The 23,900-nt window shown below is 53.7% G+C and overlaps 8 protein-coding genes across 9 annotated transcripts; 4 read left to right on the plus strand and 4 right to left on the minus strand.

The window, feature by feature from the left end:
* Positions 1-852: 852 nt before the first annotated feature.
* PV07_00882 lies at positions 853-6,634 on the plus strand. 2 transcript variants are annotated; one of them, XM_016387371.1, is made up of 3 exons: positions 853-2,064; positions 2,113-5,187; positions 5,247-6,634. In XM_016387371.1, the coding sequence occupies exons 1-3, from the start codon at positions 1,830-1,832 to the stop codon at positions 5,270-5,272; spliced, it is 3,336 nt and encodes a 1,111-aa protein (XP_016254299.1). In that variant the 5' UTR covers positions 853-1,829; the 3' UTR covers positions 5,273-6,634. The 2 variants fall into 2 exon arrangements, with proteins under 2 accessions (XP_016254299.1, XP_016254298.1); XM_016387370.1 differs by having other exon boundaries at positions 2,113-6,634.
* Positions 6,587-8,225, minus strand: PV07_00883 (uncharacterized protein). The gene is made up of 2 exons (XM_016387372.1): positions 7,340-8,225; positions 6,587-7,226 (listed from the first exon to the last, which is right to left on the minus strand). Exons 1-2 carry the CDS (start codon positions 8,143-8,145, stop codon positions 6,695-6,697), a joined length of 1,338 nt encoding a protein of 445 aa, XP_016254300.1. The 5' UTR covers positions 8,146-8,225; the 3' UTR covers positions 6,587-6,694.
* A 292-nt stretch (positions 8,226-8,517) lies between these two features.
* On the minus strand, positions 8,518-9,787 carry PV07_00884 (uncharacterized protein). Its single transcript, XM_016387373.1, has 2 exons — positions 9,371-9,787; positions 8,518-9,314 (listed from the first exon to the last, which is right to left on the minus strand). The coding sequence occupies exons 1-2, from the start codon at positions 9,683-9,685 to the stop codon at positions 9,060-9,062; spliced, it is 570 nt and encodes a 189-aa protein (XP_016254301.1). The 5' UTR covers positions 9,686-9,787; the 3' UTR covers positions 8,518-9,059.
* A 658-nt stretch (positions 9,788-10,445) lies between these two features.
* PV07_00885 (uncharacterized protein) lies at positions 10,446-13,371 on the plus strand. Its single transcript, XM_016387374.1, has 7 exons — positions 10,446-10,937; positions 10,991-11,116; positions 11,183-11,429; positions 11,478-11,937; positions 11,990-12,061; positions 12,116-12,482; positions 12,549-13,371. Exons 1-7 carry the CDS (start codon positions 10,676-10,678, stop codon positions 13,139-13,141), a joined length of 2,127 nt encoding a protein of 708 aa, XP_016254302.1. The 5' UTR covers positions 10,446-10,675; the 3' UTR covers positions 13,142-13,371.
* Positions 13,354-14,453, plus strand: PV07_00886 (uncharacterized protein). Its single transcript, XM_016387375.1, has 3 exons — positions 13,354-13,573; positions 13,703-13,819; positions 13,948-14,453. Exons 1-3 carry the CDS (start codon positions 13,571-13,573, stop codon positions 14,137-14,139), a joined length of 312 nt encoding a protein of 103 aa, XP_016254303.1. The 5' UTR covers positions 13,354-13,570; the 3' UTR covers positions 14,140-14,453.
* PV07_00887 (uncharacterized protein) lies at positions 14,279-15,571 on the minus strand. Its single transcript, XM_016387376.1, has one exon. The coding sequence runs from the start codon at positions 15,401-15,403 to the stop codon at positions 14,447-14,449; it is 957 nt and encodes a 318-aa protein (XP_016254304.1). The 5' UTR covers positions 15,404-15,571; the 3' UTR covers positions 14,279-14,446.
* A 168-nt stretch (positions 15,572-15,739) lies between these two features.
* PV07_00888 (uncharacterized protein) lies at positions 15,740-21,788 on the plus strand. The gene is made up of 2 exons (XM_016387377.1): positions 15,740-19,688; positions 19,745-21,788. The coding sequence occupies exons 1-2, from the start codon at positions 17,889-17,891 to the stop codon at positions 21,695-21,697; spliced, it is 3,753 nt and encodes a 1,250-aa protein (XP_016254305.1). The 5' UTR covers positions 15,740-17,888; the 3' UTR covers positions 21,698-21,788.
* PV07_00889 (uncharacterized protein) lies at positions 21,677-22,808 on the minus strand. The gene is made up of 3 exons (XM_016387378.1): positions 22,471-22,808; positions 22,214-22,379; positions 21,677-22,107 (listed from the first exon to the last, which is right to left on the minus strand). The coding sequence occupies exons 1-3, from the start codon at positions 22,513-22,515 to the stop codon at positions 21,854-21,856; spliced, it is 465 nt and encodes a 154-aa protein (XP_016254306.1). The 5' UTR covers positions 22,516-22,808; the 3' UTR covers positions 21,677-21,853.
* Between the last annotated feature and the right edge of the window lie 1,092 nt (positions 22,809-23,900).

Consider the following 23,900-nt stretch of genomic DNA (forward strand, 5'->3'; position numbering starts at 1 on the left):
GGTCAAGGGAGCGGCGAAAGCGTGGGGATGTCAAGCATCAGGCAGCCTCCTCAATCCGTGGATGGTGAAGAGCAGATGATCATCCAGTGTGTCCCAGATGACGGCTTTTTATAAATCCTGCGCCTTGAAAAGGAAGGCTTGACTCGGTCACTAGAGAGCGCGCCGAACGGGAGCGGAGGGATCCCTGGTGCAGGGTGGGATGTTGAATTCGGAGACTGACTGCGATGACTGCGACGGCCTTTCGCTTTGCATCGGAGTCGGGGATGGAGGGCTATCGATGGCCGGTTTTCTGCATCTTACGTTAACGAATTCGACAACTCCAAGACTTTGGAAGAACAGGGCTGCTTCGTGACCAGGCTTATCCCCCCTCTCTCCAAAGAAGCAATTGGGCGTAAGCGGTTTCTGACTTGGGGGTGAGCCGCCTCGTCGAGAATAGTTGATCTGCACGCCAGTTTGTGGCCAGGAGGGGCACCAGAAGGTCGTCTAGACTTTGCTCTAGGACGAAAACATTGGAAGCGAGAAGGGAGACGCGGTGGTTTTAGGCAGCATGTAGAGGCGGTTTGGGCAAAAGTAGCTAATCGCCTGCGTATTGCCGGGCCCCCCAGTCAGATGCCCCCCGAGGGTGTCAATGGGTGTCAATGGGTGCCAATGGGTGCCAGCAGCTGCCAACCGCTTTGTGCGCCGCCGCCCGCTGCCCGCAAGCCTCTACCCGTTCCGAGTTCGTAGTCGAGTGATGGCCCGCCCACATCACACCTAGCGCCATCGTCCTCGCACCACTCACCACCCTCCAAAAATTCCTCTGACTGTCTCTCTCGTCAGCCAGTTCGCACGAACCACCCAATTCCCCCTCCTCCTCTCTTTTGACCGCAAAACCTCCTCTCATCGTACTTTTATTCCCTCCACGCCGCACATCCACACGCATCCCGCGTCCTCTGCATCACCCCCCAACCTCCATCCCCCGTCCTCGTGCCTCTGACTGGCTTCTGCACTCCGCTCTGCACGACGGGGCTTGCCATTGCCTGATCCATATCTAGCCTAGATACTCCGCCATGCCAGTGTCGACGGAACTACAACCAGCGACCAGCATAACTGCAACCTAGACCCCAACAATTGCCCCGGTACCGCCTCCTTACAGAAGCAACGAAGATCCCGCTGCATTCGAAAGACCCTTCTCCGTATTGCTCTCCAGACCTCCAGGCTTTGTCTGGACGCCCACGCAGCACCAGACCCAGGCCCTGTTCTCGGCTGTCCACTTTTCCTCGCCACAGGCCATGAGGAGCAGCAAAAGCAATAAGTCCTCCGCTCATTTCTCACGAGCCTTACCCCCCGAGGTCACCTGAACAACGTTCATTCTGCGCGACCCGGTACCTGCATTCGAAGGAAAACTCGCTCGTGCCATTTCTGCATCCCACAACCCGTTGCGAATTCTTTCTCCCACAAACGCCATCTAGTCCATCTTAGTCTGCGCAAAGAACATCCCTTGATTGTCTATCGAAGTATTGGGCTGAGGCCGAGGGGGACACATACAAACACGGGGTACTGCAGAGAAGTCGCAACTACCTTAGGCAAGTCTACAACCGGGAAGACAGGTACTCTGCGCCAACCCAGCAATACCTCCACCCCCCACAGACCGCATAGCTGCGACAGCCCAGTGGGAAGAATTAGGAGCCTGTCTGAATCCCCTCGTCGACTTCCACTGTGAGTCTTGGCTGTGCGGATCATTGGCATTCCGATCATGCCGCATAACCCGTGATATCACTTGCCTGCATCGCCGCCTGGATCACTGTCAGGCTCTCAGGCTTGTTGTGACAACCGCACGTTCACGCATCATGGCAGAGCTCGACTCTGTGGAACAAAGGGAGCAGGATTCGCTCGCCCAGAACGGCTCCTCCGACGATGTCAAGGACGCCGATGGCGGCGGAGGAGAAAATGTCGGTGGACCACCGCCGAAAAAGAGGAGGAGAGTTGCAAAGCCGAATCCAGACAAGAAATTCGAGTGTAAACACGAAGGGTGCGGTAAAAGCTACTCTCGTGCTGAGCATCTCTATAGGCACCAGCTCAACCGTGAGTCTTTCTTGCCTGGTTTGTTCTATCCCTTCTAATTCCTCGAAGATACTCCCAAGACAATCTATCGTTGCGACTATCCCGACTGCAGTAGGTATTTTGTGCGTCAAGATCTTTGCATTCGACATCGGGAACGACATACAACCCATGGCTCCCAACTCCACAAGCGGGATGCTTTCGCCCAGTCCACCTCGAATACCCAGGTGATGCCTACGATGGCACCCCAGCACCACCACGGTCAACCTCAAGCTTATCCAATGTCTGCCCCTGACGTCAAGAGTGCCCAGGATGGCCAGCATCTCGGCCCTCAACAGGGGCATTCCGTCGACAGTCGTCACTATGGACAGCCGTCTCACATTGCCAACAATACTGTCCCTCCTCAAACGGCGTCCACCGAACCGAGATTTCATCCTCCCACCCCGCAAACCGCCGTTGCCAGACCGGAACCCCCGTTGCATCGTACCGGCAGCCTTAGTAGCAATCCTATGAGCCCACCGCAAAAACAAGAGAACTGGTCCTCAGTTGTCCGCAGACAAAGTTTCAACAATTCGGATCAGAGGAGGGACCAGGCATCTTATTCCCAGATGCAAGCAAGAGATAGGAGCTCGGGGCAAAATGTCCCGCCATCGCCCGTTCGGCAATATTCCGGGACGTCGGGACCCCCTCTGCAGCCGGTCCGATCGCACTCCGACAGTGCCATGGACAGAAGTGTATTGAATAACGGCTATATGCAGTCTGTTGACATGACTTCCGCTGCCGCGTACTCTTCGGCAGGCTATCCATCTGCCGGTGTGTCGCGGACGGCAGATGCTGCGTTTGCTGCTGCGGTCTCACATGGATTGACCCGGAATGATCCCTTCTCATACTCCCTGCTTAACACCAGTATGTCGAACGTGGACATCAACACCGGCTTCGGGTTCCCTGTCTTCGGCGGTGACGAGTTCACTCAGACGCCATTCACTGTGGCGGATGATTTTACGCAGTGGCTCTTCAACGATGCTCAGTCTGGGTCCAACGATTTCTCGCCGCCCAACTACGTCCCCGGTTACAGTGGCCATGACCAGCAGCAGGTTCAAGGTCCGTATTTTTCCCAAAGCCCATCATCATCTGGCAACAACTACTCCACAAGTACCGGCTTGCAGCATCCTATGAGCGTTACCAGCATTCTGGATTCAACTGCGACCAGCCAATACATAATGTCTGAGTCCAAACGTCACGAGCTCCTCGATCTGATGCAGACCCAATTCCTTGAACGCCCGCACGATGCAGTGAAAAAGAGAAAGGACTCCGTGTTTGAAGGTGACCTTGACAACGAGGGTCATATCTTGAGTTTGCGAATGATGCACACCTACATTGGTTCATATTGGTATCATCAACATGCGCAGTTGCCCATCCTACATAAGCCCACTTTTTCTGCTGATCGGACTCCCAACCTCCTGTTACTCATGGTCATTGCCATTGGGGCTGCGACGTTGGATAAAGCTTACGGCACGACTTTAACCGATTCTGCGGCAGAATTTGCCAATTTCGTTGTTTGGCATCTGCGCTGGGAAATTGTCCGAGATGTCGACTTCAGACCTCCTGCAAAGCTCTGGGTCTTTCAGACCCTTCTACTTATCGAGGTATATGAGAAGATGTATGCGACTCGGGCGCTGCACGAAAGAGCGCACATTCACCATGACTCGACCCTTACTCTCATGCGCCGCGGCAGCTCCCTCCTGGGTCGTTCAGCATCTGATTCCCCGCCCAGTCTACGAGGAGAGCAGGACAATGGGAGGATGTCGGTACCGTTCATGGGAGCAGAAGCCTCAAAATCCGAAGAATCTTGGCATCGATGGATCACTACCGAAGCAACGCGTCGTGCAGCTTTCGGAGCCTTTGTTCTTGATTCCATTCATGCAACTATGTTCGGTCACGCGGCGAAGATGGTCGCACATGAGATGCGCCTACCCTTGCCATGTGATGAAGGTCTTTGGTCCGCTGTTTCCCCCTCCGAGGCTGCGCGAGTTCAATCCTCGTTGCAGACCAACGGAATCAAGCCAATCATGTTTCTTGATGGTCTAAAGAGGACGCTGAACGGTCAAAGAGTACGCACGAATTCCTTCGGCCGTACCATCATCATGGCGGGTCTGCTATCCGTCTCTTGGCATATGACTCAAAGGGATTTGCAAATCTCTTCCCTCGGACCGCGAACAGCCAACTCCTTTGGAGGGCCAGACAAATGGAAAGGCGTCCTGTTACGCGCCTTTGACAACTGGAAGCGGGATTTTGACGAAGCTTTGGCAGAAGCCACACCTGCCCCGTCCTCCCCGTTGCGGACCCCCGTTGCACCTCCCCACCCAATCTTACGCCCAGTTGATGATGAAAACATCTTCGAGTCACGGACGGTGCTGCATCATCTTGCACACATTGCCGCCCATGTCGATGTTGTTGATTGCCAAGTCTTCGCCGGTGCGAACAGACTCCTCGGACGCTCAATAACCCCAAAGGATTACAGTGTTGTACGTGAGAAGATCGAGCGGTGGGCTACAAAGGCTTCGGCAAGAGACGCAGCGTTTTATGCTCTCAAATTTATTGTTCAGGTTCTCATTCCACCAGACGGAGATGGGCTGGATGGGATCAGCGGTCGCTTGTATGGCCACGCCAGCCCAATCCTTCCACAAGCATTCGAGCACAACCAATATATTGCTCGTGATGATTTCCTGTTGAATCGCCCCTGGGTGCTGTACATATCAGCACTCGTCGTCTGGTGCTACGGTTTCGCCCTTGAAGGCCCCATCAAGCCTCCCCCAACCGAAGCAGAATTCGAAACCTACGAGCAAAAGGAGCGAGACATGCGGCAATACCTCGAGAGGGTTGCTGGAGTTCGGGCACCCGATGATCTTGAAAACGTGAAAGGCAAGAACCGATGTCTCGGATTGCTCATGATTTTAAAGGAGTCCTTCGAGAGCACAAGATGGGAGCTCACCCATGAAGCCGCAGGTCTCCTGGGCAATGCCTGTTCCAAACTCAAAGGCATTGACGAAGACAAAATCGTGGGTCCCGGCAGTTTGGCAAGGGACGATCCCAGTTTGACACCCAATGGCTATTTCTACGGAAATTCCAACGGCCACACTCACTCGGGTATTCACCGTGAAAACAGTCGAGAGCATGTGACTGTCGCTAACGCGGCCAGGATATAGGCTGCGGAGCTGCTGGTACACACTGACGCGAGTTTCTTACTCCGGTTCGTTTTTCACACCAAACCCCGGTCAGGGCAGAAATAGTATAGTTTCCGGGTAGCCAGCACACCGGCTGCGTGCGAGAGCAGCATGGCACAGCACCTGCAGTCTCTTTCGGTTTCACCAGGCCGGTCGAACGTGGAGCCTTGCTTACAGGGAATAACGATCTTTCTTATTGCTACTATTGGATGCTCTTGTTGAGTGCAAAGGATTTCAAAACAGGTTCGACGAAATTTGCCTTTTTTGTTGCGTTTTGTGTTTAAGCAGGCGGCTATCTGATACCCCATCTGTTGTGACTTTTGTCACGTCTTGTTTATATCATTGTTCATGTCATGTTTGTTGTCAATTACATCGGCAAAGGCCACAGCATATATCCCTCCTAACACATCACCGAAGGGTCGGCGAGATGGCATTCGGCATTCGGAATGGGGCAACTTTTGCCACTTGGGCACCAATTAAAGGTTGGGACATTTATGCGAACATGTTTGCTTTTCCTTGTTCAGAGCTGCATGTACACGGTGCACGGAAATTGCTTTTGCGGTTTGCAAGGGTGTGCAGATGGAACCCGCGAAATTGTGGAGAAAGGAGCACATGTTTAAACAGAATGATGTCTCAATATGCATGCATACGATGCAAAGGCTGGGTTGATCAAGAGATGGCAAGTGGAAGCGATGGAATGCATCTTCCTACTTGGTCGCAGTCACTGATTTGAGCATGTTGTTCTTTCACGCGGCATGATACATCTGGACCTGGGACGATCTCATCACGCGGCAGTCTGTCTCTACCAGTCGGAGCATTTTCAACAGCGGCTGGTCATTTCTTCCAGCTGTGGTTGTCTGTCTTTACCAAACCGGATTCGTTTATTCCTTTCTTGAGCGACGGCAATCCATTTGTTGCACCACTGCACGTATGGACATGAAGAATATGTCGTCTTGCAGGCACGACCTCAGGAAGAATGAAATGGCATCAAACGTGCCAATCTACTAATGTCGATCTGTTGCGGGCCCCTGAATTTGTGGGCAAATTTGTTAGGTTTTCTCACTGTCATTATATTACGCATCATATTGGCACATGGCGGGGAGGGGACGGAAAAGGGGACAAAAATAAGCTTTATGAGGGATGGTTAGGTGGATGAATCGATGAGTGAATGGAAGGATGGATGAACAGATGATCGAGACATATGATAAACCCAGGTGGCACGGGGCACACAGGGGAGGAAATGGGCGAGAGGGGCGGCGACGAGGCTGAAATGGGTGACGGAGACGGAGAGGTGAACAATAGCTGTAGTCGAACATATGCACCTTAAATCCATACTACGTGGTGTGTCTGCACCACAGATCTTCTCGAAACACTTTTCCTGGCAAATCAGTCTAAATATAATACAGTATTCATGTACACATGCCGATACTTTAGCCCGTCTTCCTCCTTCTCCAGCTCGAATGCACCGTCGGATCCTTCACGATCCTGTCCCACTCCCTCGCCGCCTCGGCGTCGGGCCCGTACTTCAAGCGCGCAGCCTCGGCGGCCAACTTTGCGTACTTTTTCGCGCCCCTGGCGCTCCCCGCAGCGTTGTACGTGAGGGCGGCGTGGCCATAGGCGTCGTCCAGGAACGCGTCGAGCCCTTCCTGGCGGTACAGCGCGACGAGCATCTCGGCCTTCTTGACGCTGGCGGTCGAGTTGGCCGTCCACTGCGACAGCGCCCACTGCAGCGCGATCATGTCCTCGGTCGCCTTGTCCGCGTCCTCGAGCGGCCGCGCCGCCGTGTGCGTGCACCGCGCGCACGTGCACGCGAAGTGGAACGTCGACTGCAGGTACTGCTGCCGGTCCGCGTGCAGGCGCAGCGGCGGCGCGTACGAGATGGTCACCTCTTCGCCTTGCGCGATCGGGCGCACCGCGTGCACGAAGTGCGTGAGCAGTGTCGGGGAGAGGTAATATTGTGCGCTGCAAAAAAAAAAAGGTGGGAGTGTGTGTCAGTTTGTGTACGCTGCTTGCAAGGGAGCCTCGTCGGGCGCGAAGAGGTTGGCAAGAGCAAGAAAAGAGGTACAAAAACTTACTTTGGCCCACAAGCATGGTTCATCCTCGACGCCTCTGGGAACACGGCCAGATGCATCTGCCCTCCGACCTGCATCTCGAAGGCGTTCGCTTTCACCACGTCCTGGACCACGACGCTCGGCTCGCCGTAGATCTTCGCCAGGCTGAGATACACATCCCGACTGGCCGCGGGGAGTTGGTCCACGGCTATCCGGAGGAATCGCTCTCGCTCCGAGGTCGAGAGGACGTTCTCCATGTGCGCGAGCAGGTACGGGGTGTACGCCGTGATAAGGTCGCCGCGTTGCAGGGCCCGGGTGGCCAGCATGCCCACCCCTTTCCCTGGGATTGGCGTGGTGTACCACGGTCTGTCCACGTCGTCATCCAGGTTAATGCCACGGGAAGATAGAGCGGTTGGATCTTGGAAGGGGAGGAGCGACGCGAATTCTTGGGCGATTGGGGGCGTCGTAAAGATCGATATGCCCCGGCCGTTGCTGAACGTCGCGTCGGTGTAGACGCACAGTTGGTCGCCTAGCTCGTCCAAGAAGTCGGTACAGACCGGTTTATGGGACCAAGGAGAATAATCGGGAGCGGTGGAATGCTCGTCGTTGGAAGAATCAGCATCATCATCGTCGTCGTCGTCGTCCAGTTCCGCTTGACCTGATCCGTGGAGAAGACCATCACCAAGCGCGCTGTCCCCGGCCTCAGCAGCACTCTCGCTTTCAATAATTGGGCGCTCTTCCAGTGCCGAGGCCGCCTCCAGAGTGCTCGCGGCAACGATGGGCGTAAGCAAGCATAGAGCAGTAATGACGGAGACCAGCTCGGTTTTCATCTTGGCACGCAACAAACAAACAGGATTAAGAATAGACGGCAGAAGGTTAGAGTACGCAGGGCACAAAGGAGAGATGGAGTGAGAACGGCAACAAGAGGTCGACTGGTTGGCGACCGTTAGCTGTTATAGAGAGCATCTGGAGGACTTGAAACACTGTGCCCTGAACAGCGTTTCAGGTTGCATCAATCCCCCCCTGGTGTCCTACGGGGAGAAGACGGTGATGACACCTAGCTGTTGGTCATTTTCGATACCAAGGAGCCGAGAAGCAGACTTGGGTACGACGTGAGGTCTACTTGACTTTGAAGTATGGAGGTTGAGGTGCTGGTATCCATGGTGCTAGAGACGATGCGGTAGGAGGGGAGAGAGGAAGACGGAGAGTTTAATCACAAGGTCAAACGGCACGACTATTGCTTCAAGCCACAAATTGTAGTGGCATTGTCCACATATATTGACCTCATGCTTTTAATAGGACGCTTGTGGCAGATCCATCGATTTTGCATCAATAACAATGTCTCTAGAGACTCTGCCAGGATGTTTGAGCCTCAGTCCAGTCTTCCATTGATCCTTTCCTTCTAGTATACATCTACTTTTGTTTACAAAACGCATGCTTTTTCGTCAAATTCTTGTCTGCATTGGCAGACTGTTGCGCACATGTCGAGTATACGCGGCCACCACTATCAACGTGCTTCGCCTGAGCTGAGAGTGCTGGCAGGACATTCGGCAGGATGGAATAGCGATGGACGTCATTGGTTCTCGAAAGGAGGTCTGGAAGCTGCCACATCGAGACGGCCCCTACCCATCTCTCCAGGAACAGGTGGCCGTCACAGCTAATAGCAGGCGAAGTATGTGCAGCCATGACGAACGGGCGGGCAACGGGGTCGTCCTTCTCTAGTATTGCGTAATTGTCTCCTCTTTCAGTTGATGAAGTTGACACAAAATCCATGCAATATCAGACTGCCAAAGACAAAATCTGCGAACGCTCGCTCGGAACTGATTTTCGTGTTTTCCACTATTTCTCCGGTCACGCCATCGACGGTCTTGGTCGTTGACTTTTTGGCTACCGTAGATGCACCTGCTGGGGGTCTTTCGGAAGTTTGCATGCGCAATGAAGCGGTAAGAACAAATTGGCCGACGGCGGCAGAGAAGCCGGAGAGGAAGGCGTTGAAGGGCTATATTGACAAGAGTCAGCACAAGTTAGTTGGCAGCCGGAAGCAAAGAGACATACGTAGTTGCCAGCTAGCACACAGTAGAGGAACTGTAGGCCGCCCACGACGACTAGCCAGGCCATGAAGACATCCAACAACATGGTCCTGGACGGGGTATCTTGTAGATATTTGTTCCAGACATGGATGATGATGTCTTGTGGTGACGAACGAGGAGACAATGTGCTTGACGGTACGGGCTTTGTGGGGGGTGCTGAACTGGAGGTGGCCGAACCCGAGGGTTTGATGGTATGTGTTGTTGCGGCAGGAGGTTTGGTGGCGGCGACAGGAGCAGGTGTTTTCGTGGCCGGAGACTGGGCGGCTGGTTTCTTCGCCATGGTGAGGACTGTAGGTCAGGATAGACTAATTCAACGAGGGTGGTTGGTAGTGACCGGCTTCAAGATAAGGAGTTGACCTCGTCGCATGCAGCGCATGTTCTAACAGTTGTTGGAAGGCAACGTGGCCGTGTGGCCGGTATGGACGCACGGCTTACTCGTTTTGGGAAGTCGCCGGATGCCGCCCTAAGTGGCAGCCTCGGACTTTGCACCGTTCCGCCCAGCCTCGCCTGAGCCGAGCACATCGGGTGTAGTTTCACCGGCGTGAGCTTAACCGCTTCTAACTTTTCCTCCCCTGATTTTTATGTAAAGTCCGTTCCTGGCTTCCTGCGCCCACCACACCAAGCACATGCGCACATTGTTGTTGTTTTTGTTATTGTCTGCGCAAAGTCTGCGCAATCAATACTCCACCAACTCGACCCCCAGTCAATGCCACCATTCCCCTCTTGTAGTGGGCGCCTTTGAACCCTCCCGAAACCTGAGACCCTCAGACCCTGTGAACCACTCGCATGGGTTCCTCAAGATCGGCCGCCCCTGATCCTCGAGTACAAGCGCCGTTTGTTATCATCGCTTCTGTCAACTGGTCCAACCCCTCGTCGGCAACTGGGAGAGATGACGGCTGGGACGTCAAGATCAACGATTCGGCGAAACATGAACCTGCTCAAATGTGGCGCTGCCCCGGTCCACACTACTTGGCCGTCCTGGCTGAACTGGGTATGGAGCACGTGTGGGCGATTGGTGATAGGTAAGTCTAGTTGTGTACATAATTTTAAAAAGAGTGGGCTGGAGTCTTGATCCATACAGCATCATGCGATGCCAGCCTGCTATTGCGCGTTGGCTACTCCGTAGTCTCAACGGAGATGTATATCCCATGGGGACTGCTAAACTGCCTTTGTTTAGCCTCTCTCAATATGCCGTGCCATTTATCTCTGCGTCTGCCCTGCGCGTGTCCTCGTCTTCCACACAACCATACTGGTATATGCCGGACACAGCATGCGATGCTCTCTGTCTCTCGTTCTGGCCGCTGGTGCCGGGATAGCGGTCGCTGCTCCCTCTGCGCATGAATCTAGGGAATCACATCTTCGCACACGCAACATCATTGACGGCACGAGCATCGCGGACTCGTACGACTTTGTGATTGTTGGTGGGGGCTTGGCTGGGCTTGTGCTCGGTGCTCGCCTCTCAGAAGATGCAAACCACACAGTCCTTGTCCTCGAAGCTGGTGGTGACGGAGACGAGTTTCGAGAGCGAATAGGTGCGGACGCTCTTGCCGTTGACAAATTCCTCAAGTTTCTAATGGCCGGGCAGACACACCTGCGTATGCATACTACGAATCGCTCTGGCCGACTGATCTCAATTGGGCCTTCACAACAACGCCTCAACCTAACGCGAATAACTCCCAGTGCCCATGGCCGCGAGGAAAAGTCCTTGGAGGTTCGTCCCTCCCTCTCTCTGTGTCTGTGCGCCGATCCGGGAACTAACGCAGACTGGTTTTCACAGGCAGCTCTGCCATCAACGGAATGTACCTGAATCGACCGGGAGAAATCGAGGTCAATGCGTGGCAAGACATGCTTGGAGACATGGACGGCGCCGAGAACTGGTCTTGGGACTCTATGTTCGCCGCGATGAAGAAAAGTGAGACATTCAGCCCGCCTGTCGACGCTTCCATCCAACAAGAGGCTGCTATTACTTTCAATCCTGCAAGCCACGGCAACCAAGGGCCAATTCACATGTCTTACCCCGGCTTGTACGTTCTCTATATGACATGGATGGATCTGAACTGACCGCGTCTCAGTACTATGCCACTAGTTGGCGCGTGGTCCAGTACTGCCAACAACGCTGGCGTAGGTGACACGCAGGACCCCTATGGTGGTGACAATTGGGGCGCGTACGTCGCTACATCTGCCATTAACCCGGCCAATTGGACGCGTTCCTACAGCCGCTCTGGCTATCTCGATCCGTTGCCGCCACGGTCCAACTACGACGTGGTCGCCAACGCTCAGGTCACGCGCATCCTCTTCAACAATACGTCAGGCGGAAACCTCACTGCACACGAAGTCGAGTACGTGCTCAACGGAGGCGGCGCGAAACTGACGGTAGGAGTCAACAAGGAGGTCATTCTTGCCGCCGGTACCGTTGGCAGCCCAACTGTTCTGCTCTACAGCGGCGTCGGGCCTAAGGACGTCCTGGATGCCGCAGGTGTTGACGTCGTGTCTGAACTTCCTGGTGTCGGCCAGCATCTTCAAGATCACATCGTAAGTTGACGCCTGCACCCCACCATCAAGCAACTCCTACTGACAGAAACAGAGCGTCACTGTAACATGGAGCACCGATGCGGAGACTGCAGGCACCATATACGACAACAACGGGACCGAAAAGGTAGAGTCCAACCTGTTCCTGAGCAGCTTCAGACCCATTTTCTAACTGTCGCAGAACGACCCCGCCTTCTTGTCATATGTCAACAGCGCGACCGCCTATGCGAATTCCTCCGTACTGTTTGGCAATGGAGTCAGCGGCCTGCAGAGCAGCATCTTGGGCGAAATTGACCAGTACATTCCCGATACGAGCTCTGACACGGGCGTCATTTCCGGCTACAAGACGATCTACAGTACAACCGCAAACACTATTCTCACCAGCCCAATCGGACTGATAGAGCTGGTCATCGGATTGAGCACGGACGGTGCCATCCAAATCGGGGCCAACCTCCAGCATCCATTCAGCCACGGTCAGATTTCCATCAATTCCTCTGACCCGCTGGACTATCCGGTCATCAACCCGAATTATCTGAACCATCCTGCTGGTATGTGTCTTGTCTGCTATCTACCTAGAGATATGAGAGCCTCCGAAACTGACAATTCGGTGACAGATGTTGAGATACTTCGCGAAGGAGTCAAACTCGCTCGCCGCCTGGGTGAAACCGAGCCGTTAGCCAGCAGCATGACGAAAGAAACGTGGCCTGGTTCAGACGTCCAGACTGACCAGGAATGGGAGGACTGGCTCCGCGGAGAGGTGTTCACTGAATTTCATCCGTCCTCGACATGTGCGATGCTGCCTCTCGAGCAAGGCGGTGTGGTCGATGCAAACCTCCGAGTCTACGGCCTCTCGAACGTCCGTGTCGCCGACGCCAGCGTTCCACCCATGTCCTTCTCAGCTCATCTTATGAGCTCCACCTATGGACTGGCCGAACAGGCAAGTACCATTATCCGCGATTTCTACAATCAACCTGCAACGTCGACGAAGCACCACAACTCGACGACGAACAGCACTACCTCGAACAACAATCGAACTTCAAGTAACGGCAATGGAACTGCCATCCTGAACACCACGAACGTCCCTCCCACAATCAATGCCAGCACGTCGACACCCAGTGCGAACAGCAATGGTGCTACTTCTTTGGGCTGCTGGCCCCTTTCGAGTACCGTGGCCTTGCTGTGCCTGGCCATTAAATTTCTTCTTTGATGACGCAGATATATACCTATACCTATGCATATAGACAGGTGTTCACGACGGGTCCGGGAATAGCCTTGAGATAATCATAATCTTTAATTCTTCAAACTCGATTCTCGACAGGGAGGAGTCTGGCATTGCACGACATCGTTCCAATAATGATTTTGTAACGCGAGAATTGATGTCAACGGGCATAGCCATGTTCAGTCAGGTCTTAAAGGTGGAGTCGGACTCGGTGGACGGAAGACGTCAACTCCGAACAGTTGGAGTAGCCTTGCAGCACGGCATAAACATCACCAGATGACAATTGGTACCAACTGAACTCCAGAAACACCTAGTTCTCTTTCTTTGTTCTGTGCTCCAGTATAGCGGTAACTTGTCGTCGGCGTCCAGGCATAACACAACCCAGCTAGCGGACGTGAAACAGAATCCCGTCCCAAAATGGTCCGAAATACCTCCCCTCTTCCACCCCCCTCAGTCGTGTTCGACGTTCGACGTTCGACGTCCGAGCGTTCGACGGTGGCTTGAGAAGACAACTCACTAACAACCGTCGATGGGCGGCGATCGATGCAGGCTTCCGAACTGCCAGCATACATCCTCTCGGCGCTCACCTCGGTGGGCGGCATCATCGGCTACGTGCGCACGGGGAGCGTCCCCAGCATCACCGCGGGCCTGACGGTTGGAATCCTGGTACGCCATCGAGCTCCCCTCTCAGACCCTGCCCCCCCCCCTTCCTCCTCCTAGAACAGCACATGTGATGCGTTCCTGCGCCGCAGCACGACTTGACTTGACTTGACTGACACGACGACACCACGCAGTACGGCCTCGGCGGCTTCCGCATCTCGAGAAAACAGCCCTACGGCGTCGAGCTCGCGCTCCTGGCCTCCGTGCTGCTCGCCGGCAGCAGCATCCCGCGCGCCATCAAGACGGGCAAGCCCCTCCCCGCGGGGCTGGGCGTGCTGGCCGCCACGGGGCTGGTCATCTACGGCCGAGCGTTTTTGGCCAAGTAAGATATGAGTCCATGTGTGGGTGCCGGAACAGCTCCCCAGGTGTCCGAACGTGGGAGATGAAGAGGGAGGGGGGGGGATCTAGGCGATGGAAGGAGGGCAGCGGACGAAGTATGGTAATGGTGATTGAAGTACAATGAAAGCGGTACTGATGTTGTTCGCCTGGGCAGAGCAGGCCAAAAACAATTGACATTTCACGGTCGTCCATTCATGGATGGGGTATCTCGTTCATACCGATACAAAAGCTCGGAAGAAATAAAAACAGAAAACTCCCCTCAGCCCAGAAAGCTTCCAGCTCCTGGTCCGGTCGCTATGCCTCCGCTATTGCAGCCGCTTGCCTGATTTCTTGTCCTCCCGCCTGAGAGTCTGGAGTCGATTTGTTTCTCGCCTCTCGCCGGCCTCTTGTACCCCTTCTGTTTGCCTTTTTCCGCCGCTCCTCTTCCCCTTCGGCGGTCTTACTATGGTCTGCTTCATTCGATGACCGCCCTTTGGCCTTCTTTTTCTTGACGCTCAACGGGTTCGGCCCTTTTGCTCTCTTCAACCCTCTGATCTTGGGGCCTTGGTTCTCCTCCGCAAGCAGATCGTCGTCCTCATCCTCACTCCCATCTTCCTCTCCCCTCTTCCTTTTTCGAGATGCCAGTCCGATCAATCCCTGAGAAAACTTCTCCTTCTCCTGTGACCGGACGGTGCGGTCGCTGACTCCGCTCATTTCTTCCAGAATCATCACACTCCGTTTCACATACACGATGGGCACTCCCGGGATGAGTCTCGCTCTGTCTTTCACATCGATAAATCCCTTGGCTCGCGACTCCTTCTCGTCGGCATCCGCCGTGGCGAGGATGTAATGTTGTTTATTTTTGGCATGTTCGTTGCCATGAGGCTGCCCCGCCAATAGATCGAGGAGACACCGGGCCTCGCTCACCACACCCAGTTCTTGACCTTCGTCATCCTTGTGTTTGCAGTGTCGCAGGGGCACTTCTGTTGGGGGAGGAAGGAAATCCGGCCGCGGAGGGCCTCTGGCTCGACCCTCCTTTTGTTTGACCTTCTCCCAGTCGGCCATGATTTTCGCCAGAGTACACCTCGTCACAAAAAGTCGGCACTGCCCATGTAACGTATTCTCGAGGTATTTCTGCAACGGCATGTGGAAGGAGTGGCATGTCTTGAGGAAATGGGAGTCGAGGAGGACTTGGTAGGGTTCGTGGAAAGAGAAGCTCCTCTGGTAGGCGGACATGATTTTGCGATACCTCTTGCTCCGGCGGGCGCGCATTTTGGATTGTGTGCTGGACGGTAATCGACTGCAGTCGAAGAGAAGGCTGGGAGAGGGTTAGAGAGTCGTGACTCTGAGAGTCATGAAAGCGAGCAAACTGTTCGAGATCTGGTGCGTAGCAACACAGCGGACAAGCAGCCCTTTGACTTTTTTTTGGGCCGGAGAAACCTCGTTGTCAGAATCAAAGTCAAATTCGCTTGTGTCGGGCGGGTGCCGGGCGGCCTAGTAGTAGCGATTGTCCGCAGGCACGGTGGGCCTCGTTCCTGGCCCGCCTCCTCCAAAACTGGCCCCCTGCTGGCCGGGTTCCTACATGGTATTGCGGCCGGGGTCTTCTGTGTTCTTTTACAGTTCTCATAAATCTAATTTCAACCTACTCAAAGGGTATCGGTGCAGTGATGAGGAATCAGCAAATCCAAATCCTGCAGATGGATGTCACCAAGTGCTTCTGGGATTCCATAGAGGATCAATCTCCTTGGACTTGGCCACCATAGCGCCACAGTCGTCAACACCCACCAGATCTTGCAACAGCCCCTACCATGATTCCTCCCTCTCAAAGTGTTAGCGGTGTTGTCAGGGAGTCGGCTTTGCAGGCTGGATGTCCCCGCAGGCTGATATCTGCGTAACCTACATCGGCCTCCCCGTGACAATGGCCTGCTTTCATCACAGCTAGAGGTGATATGTCGAGACAGTCATAGGACCACCGAAAAAGATCAATGCCACGGTGAAACGGGAGGAAGCCTATACGAAGGTGTGGTGTCAAACTTCTCTCACAGCAACTCATCGAGTAGGCTGGAATCGTCTGATGGCCGCAGTGTCTGCACCGAATATCCTCCCACTGGATATGGTGGTGTATCCTGGCTGCTTGCCAGTCTGAGAACGTGTGAAAAGCTTCTGAGTCTCTTGGAAAACGTTCCTACAACCATACCTGGTCTTCGTTTACGGAGTATTGGCATAAAGTGGGCAGTCTGGGGTGCTCGGGCTGGCGGACCTTCCCCGTCCAGCTGAGCTGGATCTCTCGACCAGACGTGGTTTTGGGAGTGTGGCTGCCTACACAGTATGCATGCACTTCATTGATTGTCAGCTTGTCAACTGTGGGAGGTGTTTGTCCTGTATAGCTCTTCAGCCCGTCGGACCATGCTCACGCCACCAGAAGGCTTTGATCCTAATAGGCCGATTCCAAGCCATCGCTTCAGGACTCGAGATGTCGACCACGCCAAATGAAAAAGTCGAATACCGCATTGCGTGACCTGAAATTTGCGGTTCTGCCACACAATACATCATCATCTTCAACCGAACACTTAATGGTTCCAAGTCAAGTTCATTCACTCCGAACCGACCCATGGACACGGAGTCTTTATTACGCGCGGTCCTTAGAGCACAGGCTCGAAATGAATAGTGGCAGTTCGACAACATCCTCAGGGCCAAAGCCAACTTCAAGACCGAGTGATGACGAAATTAAGCTCTCCAGGACCCTGCAGGAAGCCTGGGAGAAAGCGAGCCAGCGATTTGAAGTCGACACAGGGATAAGCCTCGTGGGTCGGGACTCAGCACCACTGTCAAAGGAAGACGTCCGTGAGACTGTGAAACAATTATTTTCTGAAGATCGACAGGACCTCAGGCAGAAGCAATCGCAGCTACGTGACACCATCGATGAAGTCCTTAACGCAGTCGACAAGGTTGGTACGATTGTGGCGGATCTCGGCTCGCTGGCCTGGCCCCCTACAAAGCTATGTTTTGCTGCAATTCAGATCCTCGTCAAAGCTGGACATGACCACAAGGAACTGTTTGATGGCCTCCATGCTTTGTTCGAAGAAGTCCCGAATTTCTTCGTGACCTTCATAATTCTTGACAGGGCGGAACGCCAATACGGCCTCGACAAGAACCTTATTGCAAGCACAAACGGCATATTGGTGGCTTTTGTCCATGTGTGCAAGGATGCGATACGTGTTACACAACATCCGAAGACGGCTTCTCTGAGGAGAACCTTTTTGGGAGACGCTTGCGTAGAATCGGCACTGAGCAACTTCAAATTGCTCATCGAAAGGCACAACAAGCTGACAGTAACCCTCACCCTAGAAACTGTGTTGCGCACTGAAAAGGACGCTCAAGTCACAAACCAAACTGTCAGAGGTCTCGAAGCCGACCGGACTGAGAGCCGAAATCTCAAGGCTGACCAGGCCACGATCCTCAAAGTGCAAGGCGCCCTCGAAGTTACCGAAGCTGACACAACCGCCCCTCTGACACGGCTACGATCTTATCGAGCAGACGTGCTGAGTGTCACATTACAAACACTCTCCGAGAATATCGACTACAAAAATTGGAAGGCCTCAAATACCGGCTGCAACCTCCTCTTCTTCTGCGGAGATAGCGGAACCGGTAAAACGTGCTTGTTGAGCGCGATTGCACATGCGGTCGAGAAGAAAAGAGAGAACTTGGAGAAGGACTCCCCGAGTCTCTATTATGCGTACTACTCCTTCAGCCGCTCATGGACACTGGAAGAAGGAATGCTGCACTTCTTCACCTGGGCCTGCAAGGGACGGATGGTCAGACAGCTCGGAGAAATACAGTGTATTCCGAAAGATTGAGTGCGAGTGCACCAACGAAGTCGGCTTATGTGCCACCCATTGAAGCCATGATCGGAGAAACGACCAGCAGGACTAAAACAATTGCAGCACTTATGCAATCTGGAGGACCCGATCAGACGCCAATCCACGCAGCGTTGAGAGTGATGGCTAGCCAGGTTTCTCGGCAAAGCACAACTTATGCGAAGACTCTGCGCGAAAACCTCGAACCCGGACAGCTTACTGGAGACTTGCTGGAATTTTGGACAAGATTGAAATTCGAAGATTTCCCAGCTCCGCCACACTCTGTACTTTACCTGTTTTTCGATAACCTGCATCGACTGCAGGGTGACTTTCGAGAACTTTCAGATTTTCTGAGGTCAGTTGCTCAAGGGCGCTGTCGCACGCGTACAGGTGACAACAACTTATGTCTCAAGGTCATTCTAACCGGAAAAGAAGATGCTTGGAACAAACTGGAGGTTGAGATGCCAAAGTTAAATGTCGCTGAGCTGAACCTCCCTCTGCTAAGGGACTTTATTGTGACTCAGATGAGAATGCTGAAGATTCTCCAAGACAAGGGAGAGGAATACGCGCTTTGTAAAGAGCGTTTGATCCAACAAATACTGAAGTCAGCCAGAGGAAGCTTCGTGACCGCGATGCTAGGAACGAAGATCGCCCAGGATGCCGTGGATGAAGACCTCGACGCAGATGAGCTCCTGCAAAGGATCAATGACGAAGCTAATACCAGCCCACCTAGCGAAGGTGCGAGCATTCTAAGAGAACTCGCCGGCAAACTCAGCGTCCTGCATCAAGAACAGCTCATAGAATGCCTCATCTGGGCTTTCTATGGCGAACACGCCGTAAATCTGGCTTTGCTCGAGTCGGCACTATTCCTACAGCATCAGAGACAATCCCTCGAACCTTTGCGGCGAAAAATCAACACCCGCTTTGAGCGAGCTCTGAAAGTTCTAGCGGGTGGCCTAGTGGTTCCGAGTAAGGAAGTGGAAGAGTATATACATGAGTGCAGTATTGCAAGTGAACCCGAGACCAAGCCATCGAAGTCCGGAGTCCACATGAAAGCGGAGCATGGAGAAGACCTTGAAGTTCATAAGCAGCTTTTGACCAATTCGAAAGGTGCGCTCGCCGATGGCACGTCTGGCAGCACTGGTCGAGCTCCCGAGATTGGAGAATCCAGGGCAGTCTCCCTCAACTTCTCACAGACCAATGCGCACTTTACCATTTGCATGCGCTGCCTAAAAGCCCTGAATGATGATACAGTCCGTGACAAAGCGCGGCCACTTATTGAATACGCCGCAACTGCATTGCCGTATCATCTCAGGCTGTTGAGTGAGAAGGAAAACATCAGCAAACTCTGTCCATCTGAGAGACGAACTATTGCGCAGGGTTTGATCGAATTTTTATCGGACTACGATTGCGTCAACTCTGCTTGGTTGATTCAACCATTTTCTGGAAGTGAGTGGTTGAGGGAGACGAAGACCGTTGTCGCAATTCGAGGACTACTCACACATGATCTGATTCTTCACGAACTGGAACCGCGAGACCGAAGATGGGCTCTTAAAAACACTCAACACGTCGATGGGAAGCCCCCGTATTTCCTCGGAAGAATGGCAACAATAGCAGCCTCACAATGGCTAGAAGACCACGGGCCCGATCAAGCCCCAGCACACGAGTGCTTTGATTTCGTCGACATGTACCTTGACATCGTAAGTGACTTACCTCTACAACTCGTGTCCAACTTAGCGAAGTCTAACTTGAACAGTTTGAGCCTCCAGCATTGTTATCTGAGTTCAACGGCCGAGATAATGGGAGAGGCCCTTCAGGCTCATCCAAGCTGTCGTCGATATCACGATCAAGATCTTCGCCTCCGGCCCTTTTAACATCGCAACACCAAACATCTCCTCCCAAACAGGGAGCAATGGATGCAAAGTCCAAAAGCTCAACCCAAGCCACGGGCTCCTCGATACGCAAGGATTCCGAACGCAGATCCAAGTATTTCATAACACACTTTATGGGTGCGGAAGTCAACCAGGAGATTCGCGAAACTGAGAAATTGAAAGACCACAAGCCGTCCCCGAAGCAACGGGTTGAAAGAGCAAAAGAGTGGGCCCTTTACCATCTTGATATCGACCTGGATGATTTCGTATTCCGCCGCCTCAGCAACACAATATTTCGATATGACAAAGCCAGTGCCATCGGATACTTACAGATCGCCCAGTCATGTGACAAGAGTCAAGATCGTTTTGGAACGACCGTTGAACTCGCCTCGGCGTATTATCTGAGTTTTCAGTTTCAGAAGGCGTTTGACACTGTCGGGCCAATTATCGATGAATTGCAGAACCAGCGTAAGAACAATCTGCTCACAAGGGCCACTGAGGCCCATCTATGTGTCGCCCTCCTCGTGAGGTCACATTGTTTTTTTATGATGGAAAAGCAAAAAGACGCCATCGAGCTCATGGAGGAAAGTCTTCAGATCTGCCCGTCGCAGTCAGCCGTCCGCTACCAGCTTGTCATACAGCTATGTTGCACGGGCGAGCCACAGGATGCACAAAGGGCCCGAGAGATCTTCACCGAATGGATAATGCTGGCAGATTCGAACGTGGACAACGGTCCCGGTCCTTATTTCCTTGCCGTAGCTCACAAGAACCCAGTCCTCCTTGCCGGCCTGATTCTAAGCGCCAAGGATCCTGACATGCACGATCTAGTCATGGGCGTGCTCAGGGAATGCGTCCACGAGGCTATCGTGTCAGAGAACTTGGATGATCAGAGACTCCTCCAGTTTCTGCAAGGCCTTGGTTATCGCTCAAGTACAGATGAAGAAGAAAAGGCCCTAGCTGTCGAACTATGGCAGTCCTCAGTCGCGCGCAGCCGCAAAGTAGGTCCTGCCGAAGACTTTATTGCTTGTTGGAGTTCGCACCTGGCGGCTCAATTCTGTGTCGATAAGGCACTGGAGGACTTTCGGCGGCCCCGTGACTGGTCCGAACAGCAGAAGAAAACCCTGCTAGCTGCGCTGGATGGCAAAGTCCGCAACCTTCTGCTACCAAAGCACGAGACAATGGGGGTTTACTATACTCCGATGGCGTTTGTTGCTGCCTTCGCCAAACTTCTCGGCCTAAAAGAAGAATCCCAAAAGATTCTAAAAGAAGACATGGCGAACGCCCTCGAGATCCTGAGCGACAACGATGCAGAAAACGACCAGGCCGGCCTGGAGCAATTGTTCGAAATCCTACGCTGCTGTGGTGATTTTGAGGGAGCATCGAGTGCATGGTCTTTCTTCGACCGCCGCCCGAAGAATGCCGAGTCACAGACGTTGGGCACCGAATCCGAATCTAGGACAACTTACCACTACCGCACCATGTGCGATAACTGCGGAGACGACATGAAGAGCTGTGAAAGAAAGGAGATCTGGCGCTGCAATTATTGTCCCGACCAAGCATTTTGCGGGGATTGCATGGATGTGGTAAAAGCGACAAGTAAGGGGTTTTTCGACTGTGGGCAGCACCATGATTTTACATTATTTCAGCACTTTGACTATGACGAGGAGGAAATCCGCAACAGCAATGTTCGAGTTGACTGGAAGCTCGATCGAGGACCTGATGGTCGAGGCCAGAGGCGGGAAGGGGGCCGCATTGTGGACCTCAGAAAATGGGTCGAGATATTGAGGAAGGACTGGGACATCCCTGAAACATCGCTTGGAGGAAGAGTGCAGAAGTAACAGCGTCAATGAACTGTCTGCTGTGGGCTATCTTTATCCATATATGGATCTACGGCTAGGTGAAATACTTACAGAAACAGTTGAACAGTCGAAACAGCAAACCTCACCACACCGGCAAGTAGACTAGAAAAGGAGTCGCCCCCCCCCTCCCCCGGGTCAAGGCTGCCCAACAATGAACTGGCCGCAGATGTTGGCGCCGACAATCCCATTCACGGTCGCCACGCCCCCGTTGATGCTGATGGAGCCCCTCTTGGTGGCGTTGATGGCCGGGCCGCTTGCTCCCACCGTGACCATCGGGACCTTGACCTGTCTGAGGACGATTTCCGCGCAGGTCAAGTTGCTGGCATCGCTGTCGGGCGGCGTCATGTCCTCCTCCTCCTCCTGGGCCACACTGCCCTCGACTCCCGATTCTAGCCGGTCGCAGCATGTCAGAATCAATCTTGTTGCAAGGGTAATGAATACATGTCTTTGTTTTTTTTTTGTTTTTGCTTTTTTAGGGGGAGGGCAGGGCCTGACCTGGATGTGAATTCATGGAGTTGTCCGACTCGAAGCTCGTGGTGCCCGAATCGTGCAGGCTTCTCGTCAGGGCCAGAGAGTTGTTCACGTCGTCGGCGTATTTGGGGGCGTCGTGGTAGCCGTACCGCGCGTGGGCGTTGGCGTAGGCGGCTTCGGCGTCTCGAGTCTTTTGTACCGGGATGTAACACGTCAGTCGGTTTCCTTCCTTCACGACTATGCATCCATTACAGATAGAGAGAGAGAGAGAGACAACTTGCCTTTGGTGGTGGTGCAGTTTGCTTGGTGCGGTGATAGCTAGGCATTTTCCTTCGGGGCGGGGGAGATGATAGACGGCTCGATCCCTCAGCCCATATATTCGTGACAATCGACAGCTGGAAGAAGAGTGTGCACGGGGGGAGGTGTGAGGGCGAGGGCAGTATATCGAACAAGCAATTGGACTTTTGTAGCCTCGAAGTCTCAAGCCCATCCAAGACACATGTTGTGGGCCTTTTATGAAGTTTGAACCCTCCAAGCCTTCTCGTCCAAGCTCCCCCCGCCGGGTACTAGAACTGGAAAGGACGATTGACGGGGTTTAGAGTGTGACCAGATCTGCCTCTACCTCGCTCCCCCCAGTCGGTTGATGTACCCCCCCAGGCATCAGCTTCGGGGAGGGGGGAGGGGGGAGGGGGGGCTTTTGCCCGGCGCTTCGTTTATCACGTCGATTGGCTGCGTGCCCCCAGCCACTGAATCTTGCCGGAAGCGCTAGGGCCTGGCTGGTCAAGTTAGGTTGTACCACCTGTCTTGCGGCCGTGCGGTTGACGCAGGAAGACGGGGTTGCGAGCCTGCAACTTGTAGCCGAGCGATATGTGAACTAGAGGGTACACCGCACACGCAGTGACAGTCTCGCCTCCCAGGACTCGTCTGGCATCTCGGGCCCATCCCAGGACAACCAGGGTCGAAGAGAGGTCGCTAGAGCGGAAATGGACGAGCGATACTGAAGAAGGAGCCTGCTCTGTGCTCCTTAGCGCTTCGGCAGCGCGTAATGGTTCACAAGAATAGCAAACAAGCAACAAGGCGCAAGCGGGATTTGAGATGTACTGGAAAAAGGTGGCGCGCGCTCACCCCGAGTGTCTTCCGGAGTACCTTTTCTACCCCCTCCCAAGTCACCTAAGTCACCCTCTCTAGCCTCAATCCAGGAGCGAATGAATGAACCCAACAGACCAAGCGGCAGCAAATCATCTGGTAAGGTTTTCCTATCCCCCCCCCCTGTTCAAAGCCTGGGTGCTAGCTCAATGGTGCATGCCATGCAGGCAGAAGCCTCTGCTCGTTACGAAGACGCACTGGTGTCAATTGGCGAGGAAGGGATGATTCATCGAATCCTCGATTCCGGGTGATCGAAGCAGACAGATCTGGAATCAATGTCGAGGCCTTACAGTAAACCCCTGCCCATCGTCCAGTGGCCGTCTCAAGCCTTCCCTGGTCGGAATATTGAAGTATATATGAACACCATACCAGATGCTCTATACGGGAAGGACAAAAAGAAAAACACTCATAGCGTCGCTCGTGAAGAACCAAATCATGAATGTCCCACGTGCGCGCGGTGGATTCCGACGATGGCCAGAGTAGATAGGGGGGAGGGGCCGAATGCGAACAGCTCGTGGGCACCTGTCAAATTGCTCGGCTACCGGGCAAGTGGTCTCTGCAGGCT

Source organism: Cladophialophora immunda, assembly GCF_000835495.1.
Source record: "Cladophialophora immunda strain CBS 83496 unplaced genomic scaffold supercont1.1, whole genome shotgun sequence".
In the NCBI taxonomy this organism is placed as follows: Eukaryota; Fungi; Ascomycota; class Eurotiomycetes; order Chaetothyriales; family Herpotrichiellaceae; genus Cladophialophora; species Cladophialophora immunda.

Coding starts and splice junctions, on each gene's coding strand:
- PV07_00882 (XM_016387370.1), top strand. CDS start 1,830: ATGGCAGAGCTCGACTCTGTGGAACAAAGGGAGCAGGATTCGCTCGCC. Junction 2,065..2,112: donor CTATAGGCACCAGCTCAACC/GTGAGTCTTTCT, acceptor AATTCCTCGAAG/ATACTCCCAAGACAATCTAT.
- PV07_00883 (XM_016387372.1), bottom strand. CDS start 8,145: ATGAAAACCGAGCTGGTCTCCGTCATTACTGCTCTATGCTTGCTTACG. Junction 7,227..7,339: donor AACCATGCTTGTGGGCCAAA/GTAAGTTTTTGT, acceptor TTTTTTTTGCAG/CGCACAATATTACCTCTCCC.
- PV07_00884 (XM_016387373.1), bottom strand. CDS start 9,685: ATGGCGAAGAAACCAGCCGCCCAGTCTCCGGCCACGAAAACACCTGCT. Junction 9,315..9,370: donor GTGTGCTAGCTGGCAACTAC/GTATGTCTCTTT, acceptor TTGTCAATATAG/CCCTTCAACGCCTTCCTCTC.
- PV07_00885 (XM_016387374.1), top strand. CDS start 10,676: ATGCGATGCTCTCTGTCTCTCGTTCTGGCCGCTGGTGCCGGGATAGCG. Junction 11,117..11,182: donor GCGAGGAAAAGTCCTTGGAG/GTTCGTCCCTCC, acceptor TGGTTTTCACAG/GCAGCTCTGCCATCAACGGA. Junction 11,938..11,989: donor AGCATCTTCAAGATCACATC/GTAAGTTGACGC, acceptor TGACAGAAACAG/AGCGTCACTGTAACATGGAG.
- PV07_00886 (XM_016387375.1), top strand. Junction 13,820..13,947: donor GCCTGACGGTTGGAATCCTG/GTACGCCATCGA, acceptor GACACCACGCAG/TACGGCCTCGGCGGCTTCCG.
- PV07_00887 (XM_016387376.1), bottom strand. CDS start 15,403: ATGCGCGCCCGCCGGAGCAAGAGGTATCGCAAAATCATGTCCGCCTAC.
- PV07_00888 (XM_016387377.1), top strand. CDS start 17,889: ATGGACACTGGAAGAAGGAATGCTGCACTTCTTCACCTGGGCCTGCAA. Junction 19,689..19,744: donor TCGACATGTACCTTGACATC/GTAAGTGACTTA, acceptor TAACTTGAACAG/TTTGAGCCTCCAGCATTGTT.
- PV07_00889 (XM_016387378.1), bottom strand. CDS start 22,515: ATGCCTAGCTATCACCGCACCAAGCAAACTGCACCACCACCAAAG. Junction 22,380..22,470: donor AAACTGCACCACCACCAAAG/GCAAGTTGTCTC, acceptor CCGGTACAAAAG/ACTCGAGACGCCGAAGCCGC. Junction 22,108..22,213: donor CTCCATGAATTCACATCCAG/GTCAGGCCCTGC, acceptor GCGACCGGCTAG/AATCGGGAGTCGAGGGCAGT.